This window comes from Erithacus rubecula (assembly GCF_903797595.1).
Source record: "Erithacus rubecula genome assembly, chromosome: 4".
Classification (NCBI taxonomy): domain Eukaryota; kingdom Metazoa; phylum Chordata; class Aves; order Passeriformes; family Muscicapidae; genus Erithacus; species Erithacus rubecula.
This window is the reverse complement of record NC_136686.1, coordinates 57,821,939-57,845,346: the sequence shown is the minus strand read 5'-3', so window position 1 is coordinate 57,845,346 and position 23,408 is coordinate 57,821,939. Positions and strand designations below refer to the sequence as shown.

General features: G+C 36.8%; 1 protein-coding gene across 7 annotated transcripts in view; it reads left to right on the top strand.

Moving 5' to 3' along the window:
- MAGI2 (membrane associated guanylate kinase, WW and PDZ domain containing 2) overlaps positions 1-23,408 on the top strand; it is a 685,143-nt gene that overhangs the window by 566,045 nt on the left and 95,690 nt on the right. For 6 of the 7 annotated variants that reach the window (XM_079303121.1, XM_079303120.1, XM_079303125.1 and 3 more), the window contains exon 10: positions 2,849-3,484. The exons of the other annotated variant lie outside the window; for it this stretch is intronic. In XM_079303121.1, the coding sequence (XP_079159247.1) occupies positions 2,849-3,484 (636 nt within the window). The remainder of the gene's footprint in view (positions 1-2,848; positions 3,485-23,408) is intronic. 7 annotated transcript variants of the gene reach the window in all.

Below are 23,408 nucleotides of genomic sequence, written 5' to 3'. Positions count from 1 at the left end.
GCTCTTAACTTATCTCTCTCTTCTTACCAAATGCTGAGTACTTCTCTCTGTGTCAGCAATGAGGAACTCTCAGCCTGGAAAAATGTGTTAGCTTTGGAGAAAGTACAGCTGAGAGATTAATTTGAAGGATTTCTAAAATTAACCCCTTTTTTTCCTCCTTCCTGTCTCATGATCTGAAACTGTTTCTCCCCACTGCAGCCCCACTGTAACTCCTTTCTTTGAGCTGAACTTAGTAACTCATTCCCTTGTGCTCATCACACTTAACCTGTACATTCTCCAGGTGATAGTACAGCAGGTAGGTCCCAAACAGTCCCACTGTAACTGAGTTACAGCTTCAGCATCTGCCCAGGCATGCTGTTCATGTTATACCTCAGAAACAGCAAAGAGCTTTAAAGATATTGATTCAGGAAATGCTCAAAGATTTTCTACTAGTCTGAGAGGGATAAAGGAAGGTTTTTATTTGAAGAAGTTCTTATCCAAGATCTTCTAGTGCTCAGTTTTGCCTGTTTAGTGACTGGAGAAAGGGACTGCTTGGCCTGTACGTTTCCTGACTGCTCTCCTTTTGCAAAAGCTAATTTCTTTTCACAGCACATCTATATAATGTCAACTAGTTTATGTCATTTTCTGATCTATCAAAACCATATTGATTTCAGTTTTATATCACAGCTAATCCTGTCCAAATACTGGAAGTGAAGGGCTGTGAACAGGCAATGATTTACTTGCCCAACACAAAAACTGCATTTTTCATTTTTCACTCTGCTAATGTATTGTAAGAGAGGATGAACAAACAGATTGGTCTCCTCCCACCACATAGCTGCATTGCCAGCACTCAGGGAAATAAAGACTGCATGGATTAAAAAGTCTCAAGGTTACTATTAAGGCATAGCTACTGAAACAGCAGCATGCACTGAGCAGTTCTCAGTTCAACAGAAGCAGTCCTGTTGTGAGCAATGTCAACCCCACTGCTAACGAGGGAGCCAGGGATGAGAATGCAGGTAAGATCTTTCTATGCCAGGGCATGAGCAAATCATGATGAATCGCAGCCATTGACACAGTAATTTGTACGGTGCATATTTTCTTTTAAAATTTGGCTTTTGAAAACTGCTTTATTTTCAGCTGCTTGAGACAAAAGCATTGGACTTTTTTCAGCACTGCCTATGAAGTGACATTACTGTTTGTGCTTGTTTTGGAATCTATTTATGATGCACATTTAAGAAAGCATTTGCAGCTACTAAGGTTTATGTGTGTAATACAATCATTTAAACAAACTTCTTTAGCAATTTTTCCCTAGGCACCCTCTGAAGAAATCTTCCTCTGAATCATTGTGCATATGCAATTAATTACTGACGGGCTGTTACACAGACTGATCATGTGGGAATTGACCATTTCATTTTCACATAGAAACAGCCTTTGCCTTTTGTCTTCACTTAGAAACAGCCCTTGCACTGGCATCTTGATGATGCTCTGATCCTTAGTTAGCTGTATTAGATATTTTGATTGAAGTACTTGAAAGACATAATTTCATAAATACAGTTAAAGCAATCCTACCCAAACATCCTCATTCTCCCTAAATCATTCTCATTTTAATGCTGAGTTTTCAAATACCTTTAAAAAGCTTTGTGTTATGATGTATCAATTTCTGAATTGTGTACCTTGTGGACATTTCACAGCATCCTGGTGATTAATGATAGGATAATAAGACAGTCTTCACTTAGAAAAAGATTTTAACTTCTAGAGTTCTCTAACCAAATATCCTTTTCTTTTTCTATAAAGATGCAATCATTTTTATGAAAGTGAAAATTGACTGTGGGTTATCAAACTATTCTGAATATTGTTTGAATTGATAACTCATTTTAATATGCACCTTAATAGTACATTAAAAATTATTTATGGCTATTAATATATAGATCTATTCTAATACCAAGAAAAATCTTGAACTTATTTCTGAACTTTTCATTAACAGTAGACTCTTGGTGCATGGGCAATAGGGTGACCCATAAACAGCCTGTTGACTTAAAGTATTCTGCTTCCATATGCTCAAACTGGGAGGTCTGCTATACATGAGACAAGATTTTAAGATAAAGGTAGTATAGTTGGTTTTGTTTGATCAGCTGCCTAAGTGAAAATATTAAATTGACTTTTATATATTTGCCTAGATTTTTGTAATGTAAAGCTATTGAACCTACCAAAAAGAAATTTTGTTGTGTCATTGTCCTTGAGCCTTTTGGCTACAGCAAAATGCCATGAAACATCTCTATGTTATATAAGATAGATAATTCATGCCTAGAATAAGAAATGACAGTAGCACCTCTGAATGGCTGATGGCAAGTAATCACATTTAACAGAAAAGTGTCGATATCATGATCAATGCAAAAAGTGTTTCCTTATGCACATGCATACACAGTCGTGCATTGCTATTTATTGATTCTTAAGTCCAGGAATACTTTTTTTTCCTTTTACTCTTCACCAAACAATGGTATTTCTTGACAACACATTCTCCAAATAGACATGTATTTTACCTTATTAAAAAAGTAATCTAGGGAGACTACACTGAAAGAAGTTGGAAAAATAGGGAGAAAATGTTAAGAAAAGGTGAATGTCTGGATTCATCTTAATTTTCCATCCATAAGCTTCCACAGAAGATAACTGGTATTGTCGTTGTGTCTTTGTATTACATTTGCTGCCAGACAAACTTTACTTTTTTGTCTCTCCTATATGAGTCAATATGTTGATTGAATTTATCCTATTTTTTTTAAGTAGACTTCTATTCTCATTTTTTAAAAAATGCACTGCATATACAACAATTGAAGTTGTCTCATGTTGTCGCTGTTTGTTCTTCTCGTTCTAGGTGATGTGATTGTCTATATTAATGAAGTTTGTGTCCTTGGACATACTCACGCTGATGTAGTCAAACTCTTCCAGTCTGTTCCTATTGGTCAGAGTGTCAACTTGGTGCTATGTCGTGGATACCCTTTGCCCTTTGATCCTGAAGATCCTGCCAACAGCATGGTGCCACCCCTTGCAGTAATGGAGAGGCCTCCGGTAGTGGTAAATGGAAGACATAACTATGAAACTTATTTGGAATACATTTCTAGGACTTCTCAGTCTGTTCCAGACGTAACAGATCGACCACCACACTCCTTGCACTCCATTCCAGCAGATAGTCAGCTTGATAGCACATTCCCACCACCTGCCCATGATGATAATGTATCAATGGCTTCTTCTGGGGCCACCCAAGCTGAACTCATGACCTTAACCATTGTGAAAGGGGCCCAGGGCTTTGGCTTCACTATAGCAGACAGTCCTACAGGACAGAGGGTGAAGCAAATTCTAGACATTCAGGGATGTCCTGGTTTGTGTGAAGGTGACCTCATTGTTGAGATCAACCAGCAGAATGTACAGAACCTGAGCCATGCAGAAGTAGTGGATATACTTAAAGAATGTCCTGTTGGAAGTGAAACTTCTTTGATTATCCATAGAGGAGGTAAGTTTGGAAAGTCTGTACAATTACAAAAATGTGTGTAAAAGGTTCTAAACCATAAGACATACATATACTCACTACATCCTTGTTTGCTAGATTGGAAATTAATTTCCATGTTGTGGGAAGTAACATTGGTTCTGGAAAAGTGTGTCTGTAATTAAGTATCCTAGGCAAAATCTTACAGTTTGTTGTACATTCTTTATGTGTTTTGAGTGTCAATGGTCCTATCTCTGTATAAGAGGAAAACTAGGGCAGTTCTAGACTTCTTACCCATAATAGTTTCTGTGGTGTCTGCAGCAAACTCATGTAGTCCCAAAGCAGTGCTGCAAGCTTTAGATATAGCTGTATGTATTGACTCATTAATGTAGATGAAAATCAGAGCAATCTATTTGCCCTTTACAAGATTCCTGGTTTTTCTAAGCCATTTTGCCTCCTTTTTATTCATTGTAAAAAATTGTGCAACAGTTATTGGGGTTATTTTCTTTCCTGATAACAGAGATCCATGGTATATATTTTTCTAATTTTTTTTTTTTAATAGCTTCTAGCAACTTGCTTTTTTCTCACCAGCCTGACACAGTAAGTTTGAATGTTCACCTTTGGAAGGGGAGAGTCAAGACTTTACCGTAAAGAAGCAATAAGAACAGAAAAAGACTTAAAAACTTGACAGGAATAAGCTATTTCATAGCTTTTATTATTTTAACCAAACAAAATTTCTTTGGGCATTTGAGGTGAATATCCATCCTAATTTATTATTACCTGAAATAAATAACGATTGGACTTTTTAGATTAAAAACCTTTGTTTCTCTAAAGGCATTCATCTGTCACTTAATGTACATCATTCTGTGCTCAAAAAGAAACGTATTCTATGCCCAAAGATGCAAAAATACTATCTACTTTCCTTCTGAAGAATAGAAATTGGGAAGTGAAGCTTTAGTTTTTGCATATGCCAAATGTTTATCATTAGAATACCTGAAAATCCTTAGAATAAGGAATATATTAATATTATATCAAACTGCAGAAGTAATAAACATAAGGTCATTATAGATGATCCATAGTCAATAAAGGGGTTTTTGTGTGTATATATATATATATATATATAAAGGAATTATTTACAAGGGACGGAATCTGATATTTCTTTGGAATGAAACCAAATTAGGTTGATAATTAAATTGGAGTCACTATAGTATATTAACTTGGATAAAATTAATGGTTGCAGGGAAGCTGTATTCATTGGTATAGAATGTGGTTCACCTTAAATGCCAGTGGAGTAAACAACAATTTTTTTTATTAAGAAGTTGACAAATTAAGCAGAATTTCATAACCAAAAAAGAGCATAAAGAGGATTAGAAGGGTTAGTGTAACCCCCAAAAGGTGGAATTCTATTTTAAAAAAGGCAAGATAATCACCGTCTAGAGAAAAACAATTTAGGACACCAGTCTTCAGAGAGAAGTGGAGTATGAAATCCAGTATGCTGAACAAGCCTGAGTAATAACAGACAATAAAATAGATATTTCAGTAATCAGTGTAGGACAGCAGCAACATACTCAAGCCCTTGAGGATAATTGCTCTCTCTGAAGAGAATTTCTTCTTAGATCATTGATTCATGATCAAAACATGATAGTTTAACATTGATCAACATGACAGTTTAACAAGTTCTGGTACATTAACTGAGCTGTGGTTATTTTCTGCACGTGTCTGTGGCAGGTAGGAGACAGTACAGTGATCTGCAGGCTCGATAAAAGCACTGTCAGTTTACACCATCTGCTCCCAGCTCAGGCCAAACTCCGAGGCAGGTTCATCCCCCTGGCTCAGCTGACACAAGGTGCTGCTCCAAATGCAGTCACATTTAACCCTTGTTGGGGCAGGAGGTGCTTGGTTGCTTTACAGAATGCAAAGAAGGGAAAGAGAGCATATTTTCTTCGTGGTAGGACAATGACCAAGACTAAAGCAAATGTTTGGAAGTACTGCAGTATGATTAAACTTAAGGGGATGATACAGAACAACTGCAAGTTTGCTGCCATAAATTTTGGTACTTCAGAAATAATGGCTATGCCTTAAGGTTGTGAGACTAAATTAAAATTTAAAAAAAGCTCACTTGTTTGAGTGATTCAAAGGAACTGAAAAAATAGTGTATTAATCAAACCTACCCTACCCAAGAAATGGCTAAATCGTATCTTAACACAAATATGAAAACTCTTTTAAGATGAAAACCAGGGTTTTGTTTACTTTTTTCTCATGTATTCATAGGAAAAGGGAATCTATGTGATGAAATATACACCTAGAATTTGGTTTTTTATGTCTATGTTAGTAGTCATGTATCTTTCTATAGTCCCTGGGCAGAAATAGGTTTTTCTATTATTTAATTCATGTAATTTCACTCTAGATGTTTCAAATAAGTCAGGTATATCTAGGTATACCTTAAAACTATATTTGCTGCTTGATTGATTATAAAGGGAGTAGAGGATGACTGATTCAGGTGTGTGTGTCCATCCGACGTGTTATGAATAATAAACAGGTGATAAGATTTGATCATGTGAGATAATCTGAATACAAAACCAAATACTTAGAGAAAATTTCTTTGATTCTAAAATATTGAGTCAGTGACACCAGTAAAGCACAACATACTTTCTCATTACTCATGGATCCAATTTTTAATTTATTAACTTTGATGTCTAATGGCTCTTGAATAATGCCATCTTTTTCCATCATTTCCCTATGCATCATGTCTTTAATGTCTCATTTTTAAGATGAAGACCAAAAGGCTGTTCCAGCCTGTGGAGGAAGGCTGTGTTTTGCATAGGGTTGTGTGTTGCCTTGTAATGTTTCTGTCTCTGATATGAATATGGCCTAACTGCACACCTAATTGTGGCAAATCCATTTCTGTGATTTAATTTGTCTCTCATTCAGCAATCTTACTTACATTGCAGACAAGAAACAGATTGACACTGACTAATATTTATTCTTACTATTGGAAGAATTATCTCATACTGGAAAAAGTACTCCCTTGGATGCACATAGTATACATGCTACAGCATTTTAAAACCATTGTCCCTCAAGCTTAAAAGGTCAACAGCAAAGTATGCAGGAGAAGGAAAGGGCTGCATGTTTCAAAAGGATGGAGGGAATAGCAGTACTCAAATTTAAAGAGGCCACTAAAATCTCTCTCTCCATCACCAAACAGACTTGTCATGGGGTACAGTGCAGCTGGAGGAAGTCCCACAACTCATAGTCTACTCCTTTTAAGACTTCTAAAGCAGAAGTAGCAATTTATCTGCTTATTTAAAGAATAGTAATGGAAATAATATAATTGTCTATCAAAGGAAAGCATCTCTCTAGCAATGGGTAGACATCTTACTGTCTTTTTCTTGTTTATTGGGCAAGTTTGCTAACTAGATGCACCATAATAGTTCAGTATCTTTGTTTTTGCTGAACAGCCATATTGTTTTCATTGATTACTATGATGTGTTTTTACTGAAAAACAAAAACTAAAATTAATGGTATAGTTACTGGAAATATGTTGCAAAAAGAAAAAAAAAAAAAAAGAAAAAATGAAAATAATAAATTTATATAAAAGAAAGAAAATAACACCCAAAGAGATTAGAGATTTACTCCTTTCCAGCTTTGCTTCAGCCTTTACACTTTATTTCAGCTTATGCAATCAATGTAGATTTCATTGAGTATAGGCTGCTGAAATAATGTGAAAGAGCTCTCAAAAATCAGTCTTTCTGAATGTAGACAGAGCATAAATTCTGAATTAGTCCAGTGCTACTGAAAAACAGCACTTAGTGTTTGAAGTGGTATGTAGCAAATTTATGTAGAGCAAAATATTCAGTAATGAGGACTTCAAAAACTAGGTTTGGCATTTTCTACTAATTGAGCTATCCAAGTATTTGACGTATGCCATCTCTTTTGGAAAGTACCTTTGAATTATATTAACCTATAGCCAGCTCCAGAAGTGGTCTTCTAAAGGACCTTTTTTCCCCTGTCTAAATAAGAACTGATAGATTCAAATCTGGATCCATCAAGGCTTCTTCTGAAATGCTGTTGTTAAGGAAACCTGCAGACAACCCAGAACTGATTCATGAAGTTATGGCAACTCATAACAGGTGTTGAGAGTGAAACATTAAATGCAAATAGTGGGAGGCTGACAAAATTCCTACATCAGATGGATATTTTATAATCATGGAATCAGAGAATGGTAGAATCCAAACTGGCTCTGAAGAACTGAGAATATTGGTACGAAATTGAGCCAGAGAACTGACACAATATTGACAACGTTGAATTGTCAGCCCAGTCCTGATGTGGGATGGCTGGCAGCAGACAGAGTCACCATGACACCATGGGAAATAGTGAGGGCACATGCAATGCACACACAGGCAAGATGAGGAGGGAGAATTTAGCTATGTACTTGTAAATTGTGTGAATAAAAGGAAGGCAAATTATCTTTCTTAGATATATCTTAGCAGAAGTGTGTAACTCCTAAAAACCACTAACAGATACCAGTAAATCACACACAGCATTAGCAATTTCAAAAATAGGCAGAAATTTCACCAAAAAAAACCTCTGAATATTCTAGTGAAAAACACTTATCCCTCAAAATAAGCAGACTCCAGTGGAAGGAATCTTCCATCCTCAATACCCTTCCCGTGGACTTATTTCAAGTTTTGCCTTTCTCCCATAGAGGTGAGGGGGTTTGTTTGTTTTGTTTTGTTTTGTTTTGGGGGTTTGTTTTTTCACGGTTTTTTGTTGTTGTTGTTGTTGCTGTTTGTTTTTTAGGGGTTTTTTGGTTTTTTTGTTGGTTTGGTTTGGTTTTTTGCCAGGATTGCTGTGTGTTTCAGTTCCTCTGGTCAGGAAAGCTCATGCTTCTTTATCTCCAGGTTGCTGTGTTTTGGAAAAGACTTTATCTGCACAGGATAAAGCTGAGGCAGCACTGTCACCCTGCTAGCACTAGTCTGGCCCAGGAAATTCTGATCTCTTGGTTCCATGACCTCATCCTGCCACTGAGGTCTCTGGCTTTTATTCTCATTCTGCAATTCTTCATTCAAAATATTAACAGAATACCTGTTGCAAACTGGAGACCCTATATCTCATGGCTTTCTTATCCCCAGTTCAGGACTTTCTACTCAACAGTCCTGAGGATTTAAAGAAATTAAATTCTTGAAAGTATGTTGTAGGTTTTAGATTTGGGACTTACAGAGGCTTCCCATCATTCTACTGTCTCTACAGTTTTACATCCCTGAGTCATTGGCAAATTTTTTCTTTCCAGTCACTTCCTAAAGGAACCCAATCTTGGTTTAGTTGCATCCTACTCTAAATTAAGAGTAGTCTTTTCATACTCATCGTTTTCACAAAGTTCTGCTTCTTTCATTGTTTCTGAGAGGAGATGTTGGGACAGACAAGGTCTCATATCTCTCCTGTTTCCTGATATGCTTTCTCCCCTCCAGATGCTTACTTCAACTGTACATTTGCTCCTGATCCATTGCCTCCTATTTCCTGGCAGCAGTCTAATGTTGAGAGGGATATTTGTCAATATCTGCATTTTTAGCCTCATGAATTCTTAAATGTCACATATCTCTTGTTTGTGAACTTAAGGGACATTTGATCATACAAAGGGAGTGAGCACATGAACCTAACACTGAAGCACTGACCCATTTGAAGGTACCACATGATTCATTGATACCTAGAAATGGGAGACATAAATGCCTTCTGTTGAACATGCTGCTGGCAGCATCCTCTCACAATTTTCTCTTTCCTCTTTGCCACACCATTTTGCCTTGCCATCTCTCTATGTGGTCTGTTGTTCCTGGATCCATCTGCTTTAAAAATGATGGAAAACAAAGGTTCATAGCTGACCTTTTTCCTTTCCATCTCAAAATTATGAGCTTTTTTTATGACATCATAAATTCTACAGTTTCCTCAGTGTGATTGCTCTGTAAACATATTCTTCTCATGCTGGCTTTTGAGTTGTTTCCCTTTTTCTCATGTTCTTTTTTGTTGCTGTTTTTAGCCAGTAAAGCCAAAAACATTTAATGATCAAAAATGTTGTGACTCATGCTATAATGCTCACTTCACTGACTTTTCTGTGAGATGTCATGTTGCCCTTTTCCCAGCTGTGGACGCTTGTCCCTTCCTACCTTCCCTACATAGAAATCTGTATTTTGTGCAAAATACTTTCCTAGCAGCCTAGTGAGAAGAACAGTTGTCTTTCCTTTGTTAATTCCAGAAACAAAATTTTTGAAGAATTTTTAGAAAATACTGTTAACATGCAAAAAGAAAAAAAAAAAAAACCAAGCTGCTGTTACTTTAACAAAATTCCTGAAGCAGTGCTTTCCTGGCTTGTTTTTACAAGGTGTGTTCACTTTGCAGAGTATCATATTTTTAACTGTGAGATATGTACTCTCCTAATAAATTTTCAATTATTTACATCCTTTTTGCCCTACACATTGAGACTGTTTAATACTTTGGATTCACATAGAATACTTTTTAAGCATCTTCTTGCAATTCTCTGGTATAAAATCTATTTCAATAAATACTACATGTTGTAGCAAGTAAACAAAAAAATAAGTTACATATAGAGCCTTGTTTATGAAGGGATTCAGTCTAAATCTTTTTACTGAGAGAAACTGTAACCTTTTAGTAGCACAGGAAATGACAAATTTGAACAGGAGGAGTTAGGGCAGGAGACCAGTTATCCTAATATTTGCACTAATGAAACTTTCATATCTTTTCTTGTGTAGCTCTGATTAGCAGTGAAACAGTGTGCAATTGCTTCCATATTTCTGAATAAAAGATAAAGAAACCATAGATGTCCTTAATGAATATGGATTCCTGAAGAAATAGACATTAATAATAGTTAGTTCTTACACTGTATTACTGAAAGTAGTATTAATGCATTGTATTTCAAAGCAGTAGTGCTATGGTTTTGCTGCTTCTTTCTTATTAATGTTTGTGCACTGTGTGGTACATTTGTGGGTAATTTTGCAAAGCATTAGATAAACCCTTTTTACATATATTACACAGAAGCTTTTTAATGACTATTAGAAAGCATTTTGTTTCTAAATTGCTTTTAGCACTGCTGAAGGTGTTTTCTAACACAGGCTTATATGGTCTGTGTGAAATTTGAACAGTGCTTCTATTAAAACTTGGGGACACTTCTCCTAGAGATGTGTGTGCCTAACTCTTGCTGACATTGGGAGGAATTGGTTTGCACACTGGAGAAATAAGTCCCTGTAGAAAATCTTTTTAGCAAAAAGAAACACAAGTGTACAGACATATATTGTCATCATTGCATGCCATAAAGAGATAACTACCACTGCTCCAGTGGCTATTCTGGCACTTCATATACCCAAGAGGCTACAAACAGTGAGCAGTCAGACATGAGAGTTATTTGGACTACAAAGAGACTTGCTGTGCACAGAGGATTTGTGCAGAGCTGCAGGAACTCTGCCTTCAGGACAGGCAACTGCTTGTTTCTCCTGAGGAGTACAGGGCACATTATTGTCTGATGGCTACAGCCCACATCCCTGCTAGAGCCCAGGAGCTCCACTGGCAGTGCTGCAGGCTGCTTTCAGTCTTACTGATGTTAGGGAATGAATTCACACCAATTGAAGAACAGTTTGTTTGAGAAAACAGAGTTTTTGGCTTGTCTACCTTGGAATCTGGCCAGGCCAGAGAAGTTTCTCCTCTGCATTTGCAAGCAGTATTACGAGAAAACTTAATGGTATTGTCTTGGACTGTGCATCTCAGTGGAAAATGACATCTTTTGAAGCCAAATACCTCCCAGATATGGTACATGGGAGAGCCTACTGCAATACTGAGGCATGAAGAAACTTGGGGTTCTTTCCCAGTCACTCATAGGCTAGTTTCTGAGTGAATCTCACCTTCTTCAGAGGAGATTTGGGAGATCTCAGCATGAGGATGGAGAACTACAGAGCTGAACTCTTTAACAGTACCATACAACCTGTGCTTGTGTACTGAGGCATGTCTAAAGTTTAGTCTAAATGTGTTGAACAATGTTTTTGTTGGTTCAGTATAATGTAATGTCCTATTAAACAGCATTTGTTGGGCTTTCAAGTCTGTTGTCAAAGTACATTGTGTAGACATTGTGTGATGTGGTGATTTGTAAAATAGTGCAATATTTTATAGTAATAAAGTAAGCTAATACACTATGAAACAAGTGACTACATTATCTATTGTGCTACAGACTTGAGACACAGCACTGGGGAGATGGGAAGGTGTGCTTTTCAGGCACTTCCTAAACCACAAAACCCTCTTGGCCCCTATGGTTTGCTTGTCTAGTAAAAATGCAGAAACTAAATTAGTCTTCTAAATGAGGTATCAATCCCTGTACAATTCTTTGAGCAATTTTCATTTACATTCTTGAAAAGAAGGCTTTAACAATGGCTAAGCTTGCCCTCCATGATTCATGCTCAACATTTATTTTTATTTTTTATAAACCAAGATTATAGCATTTATTAAATACAACACTGCCTTCTCAGGAAGCCTTTGGGTGACTCATAATTCAAACACAATCAAAACCAGCACCAGGTTACATACTCCTTTGTTGTGCCACCTTCAGTTTACAGTTTTAAAAAAGGACATGGAAGCCAAAGCTGCCAGGCAAAATTATGAAAGTTGACTCCCAAGTATGTCCAAACAGATTATCTAAAGGAAATAAATTGCTTTCCAAAGCCAAATTTTTCATAAGTTGGAACAGTATTTCAGTGCAGAAGAAACATACTGTGCAGTGTTCCTGTTTGGTGAATGAGAAAATTCTTGACTTTTATTTGTTTGGTACCATAAGCTAAAAGAAGGCAAGCTTTCTTTACACATGTTCCTAGGGTCACCTTATTTTTCATGCATATTTCAAATTATACTCAATGGATTTTTTAAAATATTTTTCTATAATGTAAGCATTTTTAATTGCATTTCATGTGTTCTAGATTGAGCACTTATAAAAATTCTCAGATAATTAAAAAAGTACTCTATGCATGAAGACAAGCACGGATGCAAAATCTTTGAATGAGAAAATATTTTAATGATCTTTGCATCCATTTTATCAATTCATTTCTATTTTTATAATTATGGTTTTTTCGTAGCAGAAAATTTGTTAATATTTTAAGTTGATAAATTATGATAATTAAAGTAATAGTAGCAGTGGTAGTAATAATAATATTAATAAGAATGCCATTTTTCTTAAATAATTTTTTAAACTGTTAAGTAATACTTCAGGGATTATTTCACATCATAGGAAAGGTTTGCTGATTATGGGAATACCTCAGTATTATCTATATTTTAATAGTTTCACTAAATTCACTCATCAATATAAAGCCAATATCTTTTTCTTACAACCCCTGTATAACTTCTGTATTTTAATTTGTTCTCAATAAACATATTTATTTTAGGCATCTGGGGCCAAGCAGTGCCTCTCTACTGCAATATAAACACTGTGATATCTCTGAAATACAGCAAAAGACACCTTAATCTGTTCCTTAAGGGGAAAAAAAGAATGACCAAGTGAGGAGCTGTAAATATGATCCTAGTGGAACAGTGTATCGGGAGACCCATCCTTTTGCATCACTCTTAAATCTCAAATGATTTAACATCTCTTGTTCTCTGGATTAAGTATGAGGAAGTACTTAGTGAAAACGGAAAGATTCTGGCAGATGATTCAGCTGTTTAGCCAAAATGCAGGATGGTTACACTGATGGAAGACCCTAAAGCAGCCCAGAGAGAATTCTGGGGAGAGTCCACAGGGCTTTGGTCTGTGGCCAGTGAGAGGCAGCAAATGTGGCAAAGACAGCTCCATCCAGTTTCTGCCATTCTTCACTAGCTTTTTCCACATTTTACCCAGTCTTTCCACAGTCTGCATGTTTATTGCTTGTCATTCTGGCTCCATTTTTCTTTGTTTGGAAATTCAGAGAAGCTGCCATTCTTGAATGTCAGCCCAGTCTTTGAACTTAGCCTTGCTTTGAGCAAGAATTGGCCTAGCTAAATTCCAACTGACCCTTCCAAGCTAAACACTTAGAATATTCTATGGTTCTCCATATTTCCCACTTTTAGGCCCAGGATGCCAAAAGAGAGGGTCTCTGAACAAATCATCATCTGGATAATTTAAACTTCTTTCATAGTACTTCTCAGAGAGAAAGAGAAGCTTTTTAATCTTGTCTCCTTATTAGACCATATTGAATATGGGAAGGGTCCTGCCTACACACCAGAGGCAAGCATAGGTAATAATCAAAGTTATTTAAAAACCCCTGCATTACCACAAAAGCTGAAAGCTATCTCATGCACTGAAGGTAAATCTGGAATCTCATTCATGCTACTATAGAAAACAGTCTAGATTTCTTTTAAAAAGTGAAATTAGAAATGTAGACTACATAAAATATTGCATATTAAATATATACTACTATATTTATTAATATTTCACCGTTTTTTATTAATTTTTTTTTTATATATAATGGACTTTTGTAAGTCTTTACATGCAACAACTCCACTCCTTACCTAAAAATGGAAACAAGTAAAATTAGTATGGCTTACATTGGATTGAAAAATTGCTTCACTTTTAACATAATTATAAGTAGGAAATCATTGAGAAGATTTATTTTCAATGACCTATCTCTAGGAAAAGCTCTTGGCTTCTGACTAAATGCGCTTTCTTTGAAAATCCTGTAGAAAACATAAACATAAAATCAATACTGATAAACTTTGCAGTTGGCAGAGAGTTTGATCCATGTTATTGAACAGGTAAGACATTATTGATAAAGAGCAATATGGAATGCTTAATAAATTAAGCATCAGCAGACAGGAAGTGTTTGTATCCAGTGATTACAAACTAATTCCTGAAAGAGAGTAAGGAATGCCACCCAAATTTGTAAAAGTGCTTTTGAATCATTACATATAATCATCAGGATTTTCTGAGCATAACATCACAATGAAAAAAGGCAGATTCAGCAAAACTTCTTAAAACTAAATTTTGTTTATATTTTTTTCAGTAAGATGCCATTGGTAACCTATTTTATTGCACTTATTATTAATGTTAGAAAAATCAATGAGGTCTTCTTCTAGATTGTCTTTCCCTGCTTCTTCATACTTGTATGTCCATCTTATTTTTCCATTTTTTCCCATTTACTTCAAAGTTACTTTGTGACACTTCCATATACTACACAAAAGTCAACCATCTTGTAGATGTCTTACCTTTCACTAAAGTTTTTTCTTTTTTTCGTCCTGAAATACGGGAGTTCTATAGGATTTTCCATGCAATGATTCATTAGCAAAATGTCCAAGGGCAGGATAGATGGAAAGATATTTCCTTACTACCTGACTCCTATAATACATCTCATTTCCTGTGCAGACAATCAGGCATGTAATTTCAGGATTTATTTCTTGTGAGGAATCTTGCAAGTTGTTGTTCATTAAAAGCTTGTAAAAATTATAGGACTTTGCTTGGGAAAAGTAGTCTAAAACAGAGCTGAAAGAATAGAAACCAGCTAGTGAAGAATCATTGATTTCACTGTAAACAAGGACATCTAATATAGGGACATCATGAGCAGTACAAGCTGTTCCAAAGTTTCTTTGATTTCTTTGTTCTCCAGTTGATGATTTCACATCTTCCCTATTTGAAAACATATGTATTTTAGTTATATTCTGATAAAGCTCAGTGGTCTGGGTTTTTGTTTGCTTACATATATAACCAAGCCTTTGGACCTGTTATGAGAAGGAGTCTAGGCAAGTCTAGGTAAAATCTTTGCCAGCCTGGGATCAAACTTATGTGGGAAAAAACACCAAATCAAAACCTACTATATTGCCACAAAACAGAAGGTAATTTCTGCAGCACTTTGGTATATCCTTTGCCTTGCAGATTAAAGGCTTGAATTCTGGAACTGAGAACTGATGTTGCTTTTACTTCTGAATTGATAATAATTTCTGTGGCTTTTTAATTGTGAGTTAGTAATGAAAAACAAAAATCACAGAGAAATTCTAGGGATTTCAGAGATTTTTACAGAAAAGGAAAGTTCTACTGCACCAGTTTTACAATTTGAGGTGACAAAGACAAAAATAATATGCATTAATATAATTATGAAGTCAGAAACAAATTGAAATACGCTGCTGTGACTTTCTCTTTTGCATCTTAAGGCTATGAAATTTATATTTGGGTAAAAAAGGCAGAGATATCATAGAAATAAAAAATAATAGTGGTTTAGAGTGCAGTATAATATGGAAATAATAATTTTGTGTATTGAAAATAATTTTGGAAATTTTAAAAAAAGGACAAATTTAGAAAAGAAAAATTAATGTGTCTGAAATTTTGCAGATGGGGGATCAGGCCTAGTCTCTTGAGAGTGAGTATTAATTCTGAAGTACCCAAAAGCTTTTTATTTTTTGCTCCTCTCCATTGTCTGAATGACAAAGAATTGCAGTATAATAACATATACTTCTGTCACTAAATATAAATGCATCTATTGCAGATTACTGGTATAGAATTACAATTCAGTTACATTTACTAGGAAAGGAATGATTAAAAATTCATTACTTGTGTTTCTACAGAGCTACCCATTTTTATTCATTAATATGTGATAGCTACTTGCACACTGGTTTGTTGTTTGCTTTTTTTTTTTTTCCTATTTGCCTCAACAGTAAATAAACTTTACCAGATTAAGGAGAATTATAGGTATTTGCCATGTCTCCCATTTAAGGTCTTTTTGTATGGCAGAACACACAATTTTCAGAACATTCTTCAGGGAAAAAATTGTTCTGTGGAGAGTCTGAAAACAATTATTTTTGTTTTCTCTTGCATAATGATTTTATTTTCAAATTGCAGTAATTATTTCTGAATTACTAACATCTGAGTGGATGGAAATGTAATTTTTTAAATTAGAGTGGATTTGTAATTTGTTCCCTCTATCTTATGAGTCTTTAAGCTTTTAAAAAAAATCAGCAAAGAGAATATCTGCTGAGAAACTTAATCTAGAACTCTTGGTTGCCTGATAGATCAAAAATTTTTTGGTGGTATGAAAAGCAAAGGTCTGCTTATAACAGGGTAAATTACTTCAGGCTCCATCTTATGAGGGACATCTAATATTTAGTGCTTGCTAAATATTAGATGATCCTGCTAAATGTTAGATGGTCAGTAGGTATTTTGTCTAGAACATGAATAGAAATTCATCTGAGATCTGATTTATTACGTTTTTTTAACCATTAAGTGTTCAATGCATTCTGGAAATGCAGCTGCTTTTCACAAAAATGGTGTTAGAGAATTGCCATTAACCAATGAAAACACCCTTTAATAAAAGGCTCCCCTTTGGTAAAAGTCACCCCAGCACAGGCTCTAATTTGAATTAACCTTCTCCTTCCCTTTCCTCTGAAGTAGAACCCTTTTTTGATCCCTGGGACATGAATTACATTCTTTAAATTAGCTTGTTCAAGTTAAATATATATTGGTTTTTTTAAGAACCAGGACAAATTTCCTCTACAAATTATTTCCAATCCCATCAGATTGGGATTATATACCAGTAAACCTGTATGGTGACTGGGCAAAGAGCATACAGATCTACCCTTAGTGTCATTTTATTTATCTGTTCTTAGGGGACACCCAAGGAGAAAGTATCATCACCATCATAGATTAATTGTGCTGTTCATCCCGATTCCTTCAGCCACCTTAGTTTTTCAGGCATAAATTCAGATTTTGTCTTGAGATCAAATGGGGATACTGAAATATGAGGGTAGACTGAGAAAGAAGATGGTTTATGGATCTAAAGGCTACATCCAAGTTTGTTTCCTTAAACAGTAAGTTCTGATTTTAAATAAGGAAGGACATACATGCAATGTACCCTAGCATGTCTTTCTAAAAATGCTAATTTTTAAGGTCCACAAAGTGCTTCACGGTTGTCAGCACCATAATCTCCTCTGTTTAACTTGTCATGTTTATGTACTGTTCCAATTTCCTCAGTATTGAGGGGTTTGTTTCCATTATGTTAGACATGTCATCTAACTCAAGTCTGAAACCTATTTGTGTTCCTCTGAGAGACACAGCAATGTCACAGGGGAAAAAAAACTATTCACAGTTTTTCTTCCTTTTCCTTGTAATACATTCATTTAATGCTTATCACTTCCCAACTGTCTTGTCAGGATCCTTGTTCAGCATCATTTTTTAGTGTTCTGTTCATTAAATTTTTAAAGTACTGTGCAGGACTACATGTGACCAGCACATAATCTAAACATCATAAAATTCACATCAATACTGTTCCTCTCTCACCAGACTTCAGGACACAGCTGTTCTTCATGTTAATTGTTCAACTCCAAACTTTCAGGAATTCATAAAGATATGACATTCCTTAATGGGCTTTTTTGCAAGCCAGGTCATCTTGGTCAATTTATCATTCTTTATACTCTTCAGTATTCTGTACTGTATTAATATCCTGCCCATCTATCATTATTACTCTCTCATTTTTTTTTCTTTCAGGCTCCTGTGGTCTTATGCTTAACCATCTGAACTTCATGTCATTTTAACCTGGATAATCTAAATCACTAAAATGATCAGCAGAGCTTTTACTAATTCAGTTATGTTCTTCTTGATAAGCAAGTTGTATACTGAGAATTACCTCCCGAGTGGGAATGTGAAAGCAAAGACATTTATCTCTGCTAGGTATATGTCAGAATGGACAATATCAAATCTTCAGTAGCTCAAAGCAAAGTGTCTTACCTGGAGGTTCAACCAGGCAACTGCAAATTTAGAACTTAGCTGTTCTTAGCTGATTTGTTACCCTTTGTACACGGGCCTTTCATTAATATCCCTTGTCAAATACTCTGCTTTTCAACACTAAATGTTGTATTTTCACATCTAAGACTTAACCATGGAAACCTTGGTCTTGTGATAAGTTTTGGTTCTCCAGTTTGTCTTCTCTTTCACAGTCTCCAACTGTTTGTCAGTCTTTCTGTTCTACCTGAATCTCTATAGCCAGGAATAAACTTACCTGTCAAGCTGGTGTGAAGGAGCAGGAAATTGGAAATTAATTATTCCTTTGAATAATATCTGGATCCAAAGCATCAAATAATCATGCTATTGCTTATCCCAGCTTTCACCACTGTGGCCAAGTGGCATGATTACCTTTTTATTATGTTGTCACTGAGTGTTTGTCATTCCACCATGTGGTATGAAAATTAGTCTATTATGATTAACACCTGAGCTACTGACACTTCCCATTTCCACAGAACAGATTTCAAAAGCAAATTAATAAAATTTAGAACCATGCAGACAGACTGATGTATATTAAACACAAAATACTGAAGTTACTGCTATGTAATTTAATATTGACAACAGTCAGAGGAAGCCAGGAGGTTCTCTAAGTCTCTGTAATTACACTTATTTGTTGCTTTATGATGAATTTTTGTCTAGTGCTCCCAAATCTCAGAGAAATCAGGAGGAGGGAGACTCTGAGCTCATTAACAACATCCAGGGCCATCTGAGATGCATTGACATACCAAGAAATCTTCCCTGGAATGGCAGAGTAAGGATGACAACTGAAGCTCTGAAGTTTTCCATAGAGTCTGTGTCATATCTGCCAATCTAGGAAAGATTTCTGAATATCATTATGTATGGCACCCTGGATACTAGACCTATGTTTCTGCATCTGTGTTAAGTTCCTAATTCACAGACTATGACATGAAAATTTACTTGTCTGAATATCAATATCAAAATCTGGCATATGTGCTTGTGTGTCCATTATAACTGATGGGGACTTTAATTAACTGCTGACATATAGACATCATATTCTGTTGAGATACCTGTGGATATTCCATCTCACTTCCCACTGAAGGTCCTTTTGTCACAGTTGGCAGCACTAGGAGGACACACATGCAAGCAAAAGAATGGATTTAGTATTGTATATTTTTCCCCCACACTTGCCGATGACATTTTGTGAATGTATTTTCAGGAAGAGGATTTTAGGACACTATGAAAACAACTTATGTGCCATCTACATTTTAACAGAAAATATTTGGAACATGCCTTGATATGCATCAACATGACATACTATAATGCAATGTGAGATTTCTTTATTGGGCTTAGAAAGTGTTAAAGCTTAAATGGGAGCAGAATCTAAGCACGTGAAAGAGCAGAGAGAGTTAAACAGAGTTTCTGACTGTCAGAGAGCTCTGAAAATATGATGCAGTATTCCTGAAAAGTTTTTGAGGCTTAAATGAGCTTTCACTAAAGCCAGGCTGAGTTGTCAGGCGTGTTCTTAGTAAGCATACAAAGTCTTTATGGGTATGGCAGCACTTGCAGGCCCTTCTAGAAACAACAACCACAAGCTGTCAGGGTTCTGAAGTCTCAATTTATATTCCAAATGATGTTACTGGTTGTGTGTGCATGACACATACCAGGCTTTTCACCTTTCTGGGTTTGCTCTGCTCAGGGGGAGTTGCATACAATAATATTTTTTTGCCTGAGACAAGGCATTGCTTTCATTACCAGTTCTCTCAGCATTAGAGCAGTACAGTCAAGAGTGTAATTGCTAGTGTGGAAGGAGAACAGTGACACTGTTTTTAGCAGCAGTCATTGGACAGCACACATGAGCAAACCTGGAGATTCTTCAAGGAAAATTCCCCTTCAGCCAAACAAAAGGTTATTTTTCATGTCTGTACAAAATTATACCCTTGACCTTTTCAAAATATTGATAGAATCAACAACCTGTATGCAAACATCTAAAATGTCTTGCTTACCATGTATGAGTACCTATGCATGCAGACTTTTGCTAATTGGGTTTGTATTTAAATAAAAATACATATTCTTAGACTTCAGAGAGAAAATAACAGTTCATCCAATACTACCTGCATCTCCAAATCAAAAACTAGGATACGAAGCTAAGGATTTGAACTTTTAGTAGAAACTTCTGTCATAAAAAGAGACAAAGTTCTTCTTCAATTCCATAAGATGATTTTTTTCTACTCCAGATCAAGTTGTCCCAGTAAAATCTGTTCTGCAGCAGCATTATCTCTGTTCCAAGCCATGATTGTCCTTCAGATAATATAGTTTGCTATCAGCAAGGAAATAAATCTGTGACAGAGTAACACTGTTCTGGTAATTGCTGTCTGAAAAGACAGTTTGTGTAAAAATGAGACATTCTGTAGGTTTTTAATATCTAACTTTGCCCTTGGAAAATAATTTGTTCTTGCTGACCACATACAAAGTTTGTTCTGAAAATGTCTTTTTCATTTCCGCAAATTGAGATCTTTATTATTTTTTCAACCTCTAGTATATTTACGCATCAGAAACTGTCACTAACTGTTACATTTGCCTCTGCAGTATTTTTGATATTATACAAAAATTCTCTGCCTCACATCCAGATTAATTAGAAGGACATAGTACTTGTCAGGTTTTTTTCCTGGTTTCATAAATTATTTTAAATCTCTGACTGATAAGCAATTCACAGAGCTGTAGCAGCCAAGGAAAATAAATACCTGTATGTCCATTAGAATGTAAATTAACTCATTACTATGCCAGCTTCTGACCTTTTCTGATGGCTGTATTCTTGCTAACAAAGACTCTTTGCTATTCATGAAAGTGAAATTTAATGGTAGCTTGAGATTCTCTGGTGTATTTTAGATTACATTCTGATAGACTCAGGTGGCCGGTGAGGGTTCCAGCTTGACCAGAAAATAGTTCTGGCATTCATGACTTTGAATAGCTATCCTTTTTCTAATTATTTGTGAAGATTTGAATATTGCTGAAAATTTGTTGCTTAAGCAAACTAGGTCAGTGAAACTTCAGGAACTGCACAAAAAGTGCTCCTGTGTTTAAAAAGCTGAATATTGATAGTACCTGATCTCACAATTATTTAAGCTTTTGTATCAGCTCTATAAACATAGAAACTTAGAATCACAGAATCATAAAATGGTTTCAGTTGGAAAATACCTTAAGATCATCGAGGCAAACCATTAACCCAGCACTGCTAAATTCATCACTAAACCATGTCCTGAAGTGCCACATTTACATATCTTTTAAATACCTCCAGGGATAGTGATGCAACCAGCTCCCTGGGCACCATGTTCCACTGCTTGGCAATCCTTTAGATGAAGAAATTTTTCAAATATACAATCTAAACATCCCCTGTGCAACATTTTCTCTTGTTATGTCTCTTGTTGCTTAGGAAAAGGGATCAACCCCCACTTCACCACAACCTCCTGCCTGAAATGTGTAGAGCAAAAAGGTCCCCCCTGAGCCTCCCTTTCTCCAGGTTAAACACTCCCAGCTCCTCAGCTGCTCCTCCTCAGACTTGGGCTCCATGTCCTTCACTGGTCCTGTGCAAGCCCTTCTCTCATTCCAGCACCTCAATATCATTCTTGTCCTGAGAGGTTCAAAATTGATTCAAGGTGTGGCCTCACCATTGCTGAGTACAGGGGAAGGTCACTGCCCTGGCCCTGCTGCCACACTATTGCTGATACAAGCCTGATGCTAGTGACTGTAAGACTTCTCCCAGCTGCTTACAGAATATTTCCTGTTCCTCTTCATCCTGGTTGGCTGGTCTACAAAAGACTCTCACCATGTTATCTATTTAGTTGGCCTTTCCCCTGATTTTTAAACATTCAATCCTGTCATCACATCACTAAGCTACAGTCAAGACAGCCCCTAACATACAGAGCTGTTCCACCACTTCTCTTTCACTGCCTGTCTCTTCTGCAGAGTTTATACTCATCCACTGCAGCAGTCCAGTCATGTGAGCCATCCCACCACCTTTCTGATGGCAGCTGTGTCACAGCTTTCCTGCAGTACCAAGAGCTGTGCTTCCAGCTCTTTCTGTTTGTTGCCAGTGCTGTGTACAGTGGTGGAGACATCCTCCAGCTGGGCTCTTGGTCCTGCCACCTTTCTGGGGAGAGAAGCCCTAATTCATGTGTGACCATTGCCAGGTGCTTTCATGGTTTCTAGCACATCAGTAACCCTCATGTCTCTGCTGCTGCATGGATCTCCATCCCCTCTCCTCCACTGAGACAGCAGACCAGAGGACACTGCTAGCACACTGTCCCTCAAACAGTGACATGCAGCCCCAGGGTAACCTCTAGCAAGCCTGGTTTTATCCCTTATGCCTCTAATCCAGTTTAAATCTGTTTCAATGAGTCCTGCTGACCCCTGTGCATAGATTCCCCACATGAGAAAACTGCACCCTATCTGTTCCCTGAAATCCTGGTGTTCTCTAAACTAACCCACGATCAAAAAACCAAAACCCACACTTGTGCTGGTGGCACCAGGCTCAGAGCTAAGGATTGATCTGCTGGTTCTTCCTGTTTTCTTCTGCCATAATCTTCCACAACTGTTAAAATAGAGAGCACCACCTGTGCTTGTAACCTCTTACCCACTCATCCCAAGGCCCTGCAGTCTCTCTTGATTTCCTTCTAATCTCTTATTGCAACTTCATCATTGCCTACCTGAGAAATGAATAATAGGTCTGTGTCAGAGTAGGATGTTTTCTCTTCATATCTTTAACCAAGGCTGCAGGGAGCAGCAGGCTTCCATGAGAAGTGGGTCTGGCCTGCATATTGGGCCTTCTGTTCCCTTCAGGAGTTTCCTGTGACAATGGCCCATCTCTATTTTGGAAGGCAGCTTTGGCACAGGGACCAGGCCAACTTGAGGACATCATCACGCCCATGCTGGGTGAAGCACCACCCTTGTTATGTTTGGTTCCTCTTGCAGAGCCTGATGCCTGCCATGCCCTGGGGACACCTGGGGAGGTGAGGCACTCCCAGAGGAGACATGCACTGGCAGGCACTTGTCACCACTGCCACCAATCCCTTAAGTCTCTGTGTTCAGCCAGGGGGAGAGGATAACAAATTCTGGTGTGTTTTGTCTCTTTGGGGAGCCTGTCTCAGGGCAGGCAGGCAATGAAGGTTAGAGCACCGTGCTAATAACACCAAGCTCATGGGCTCAGTCTCTGGA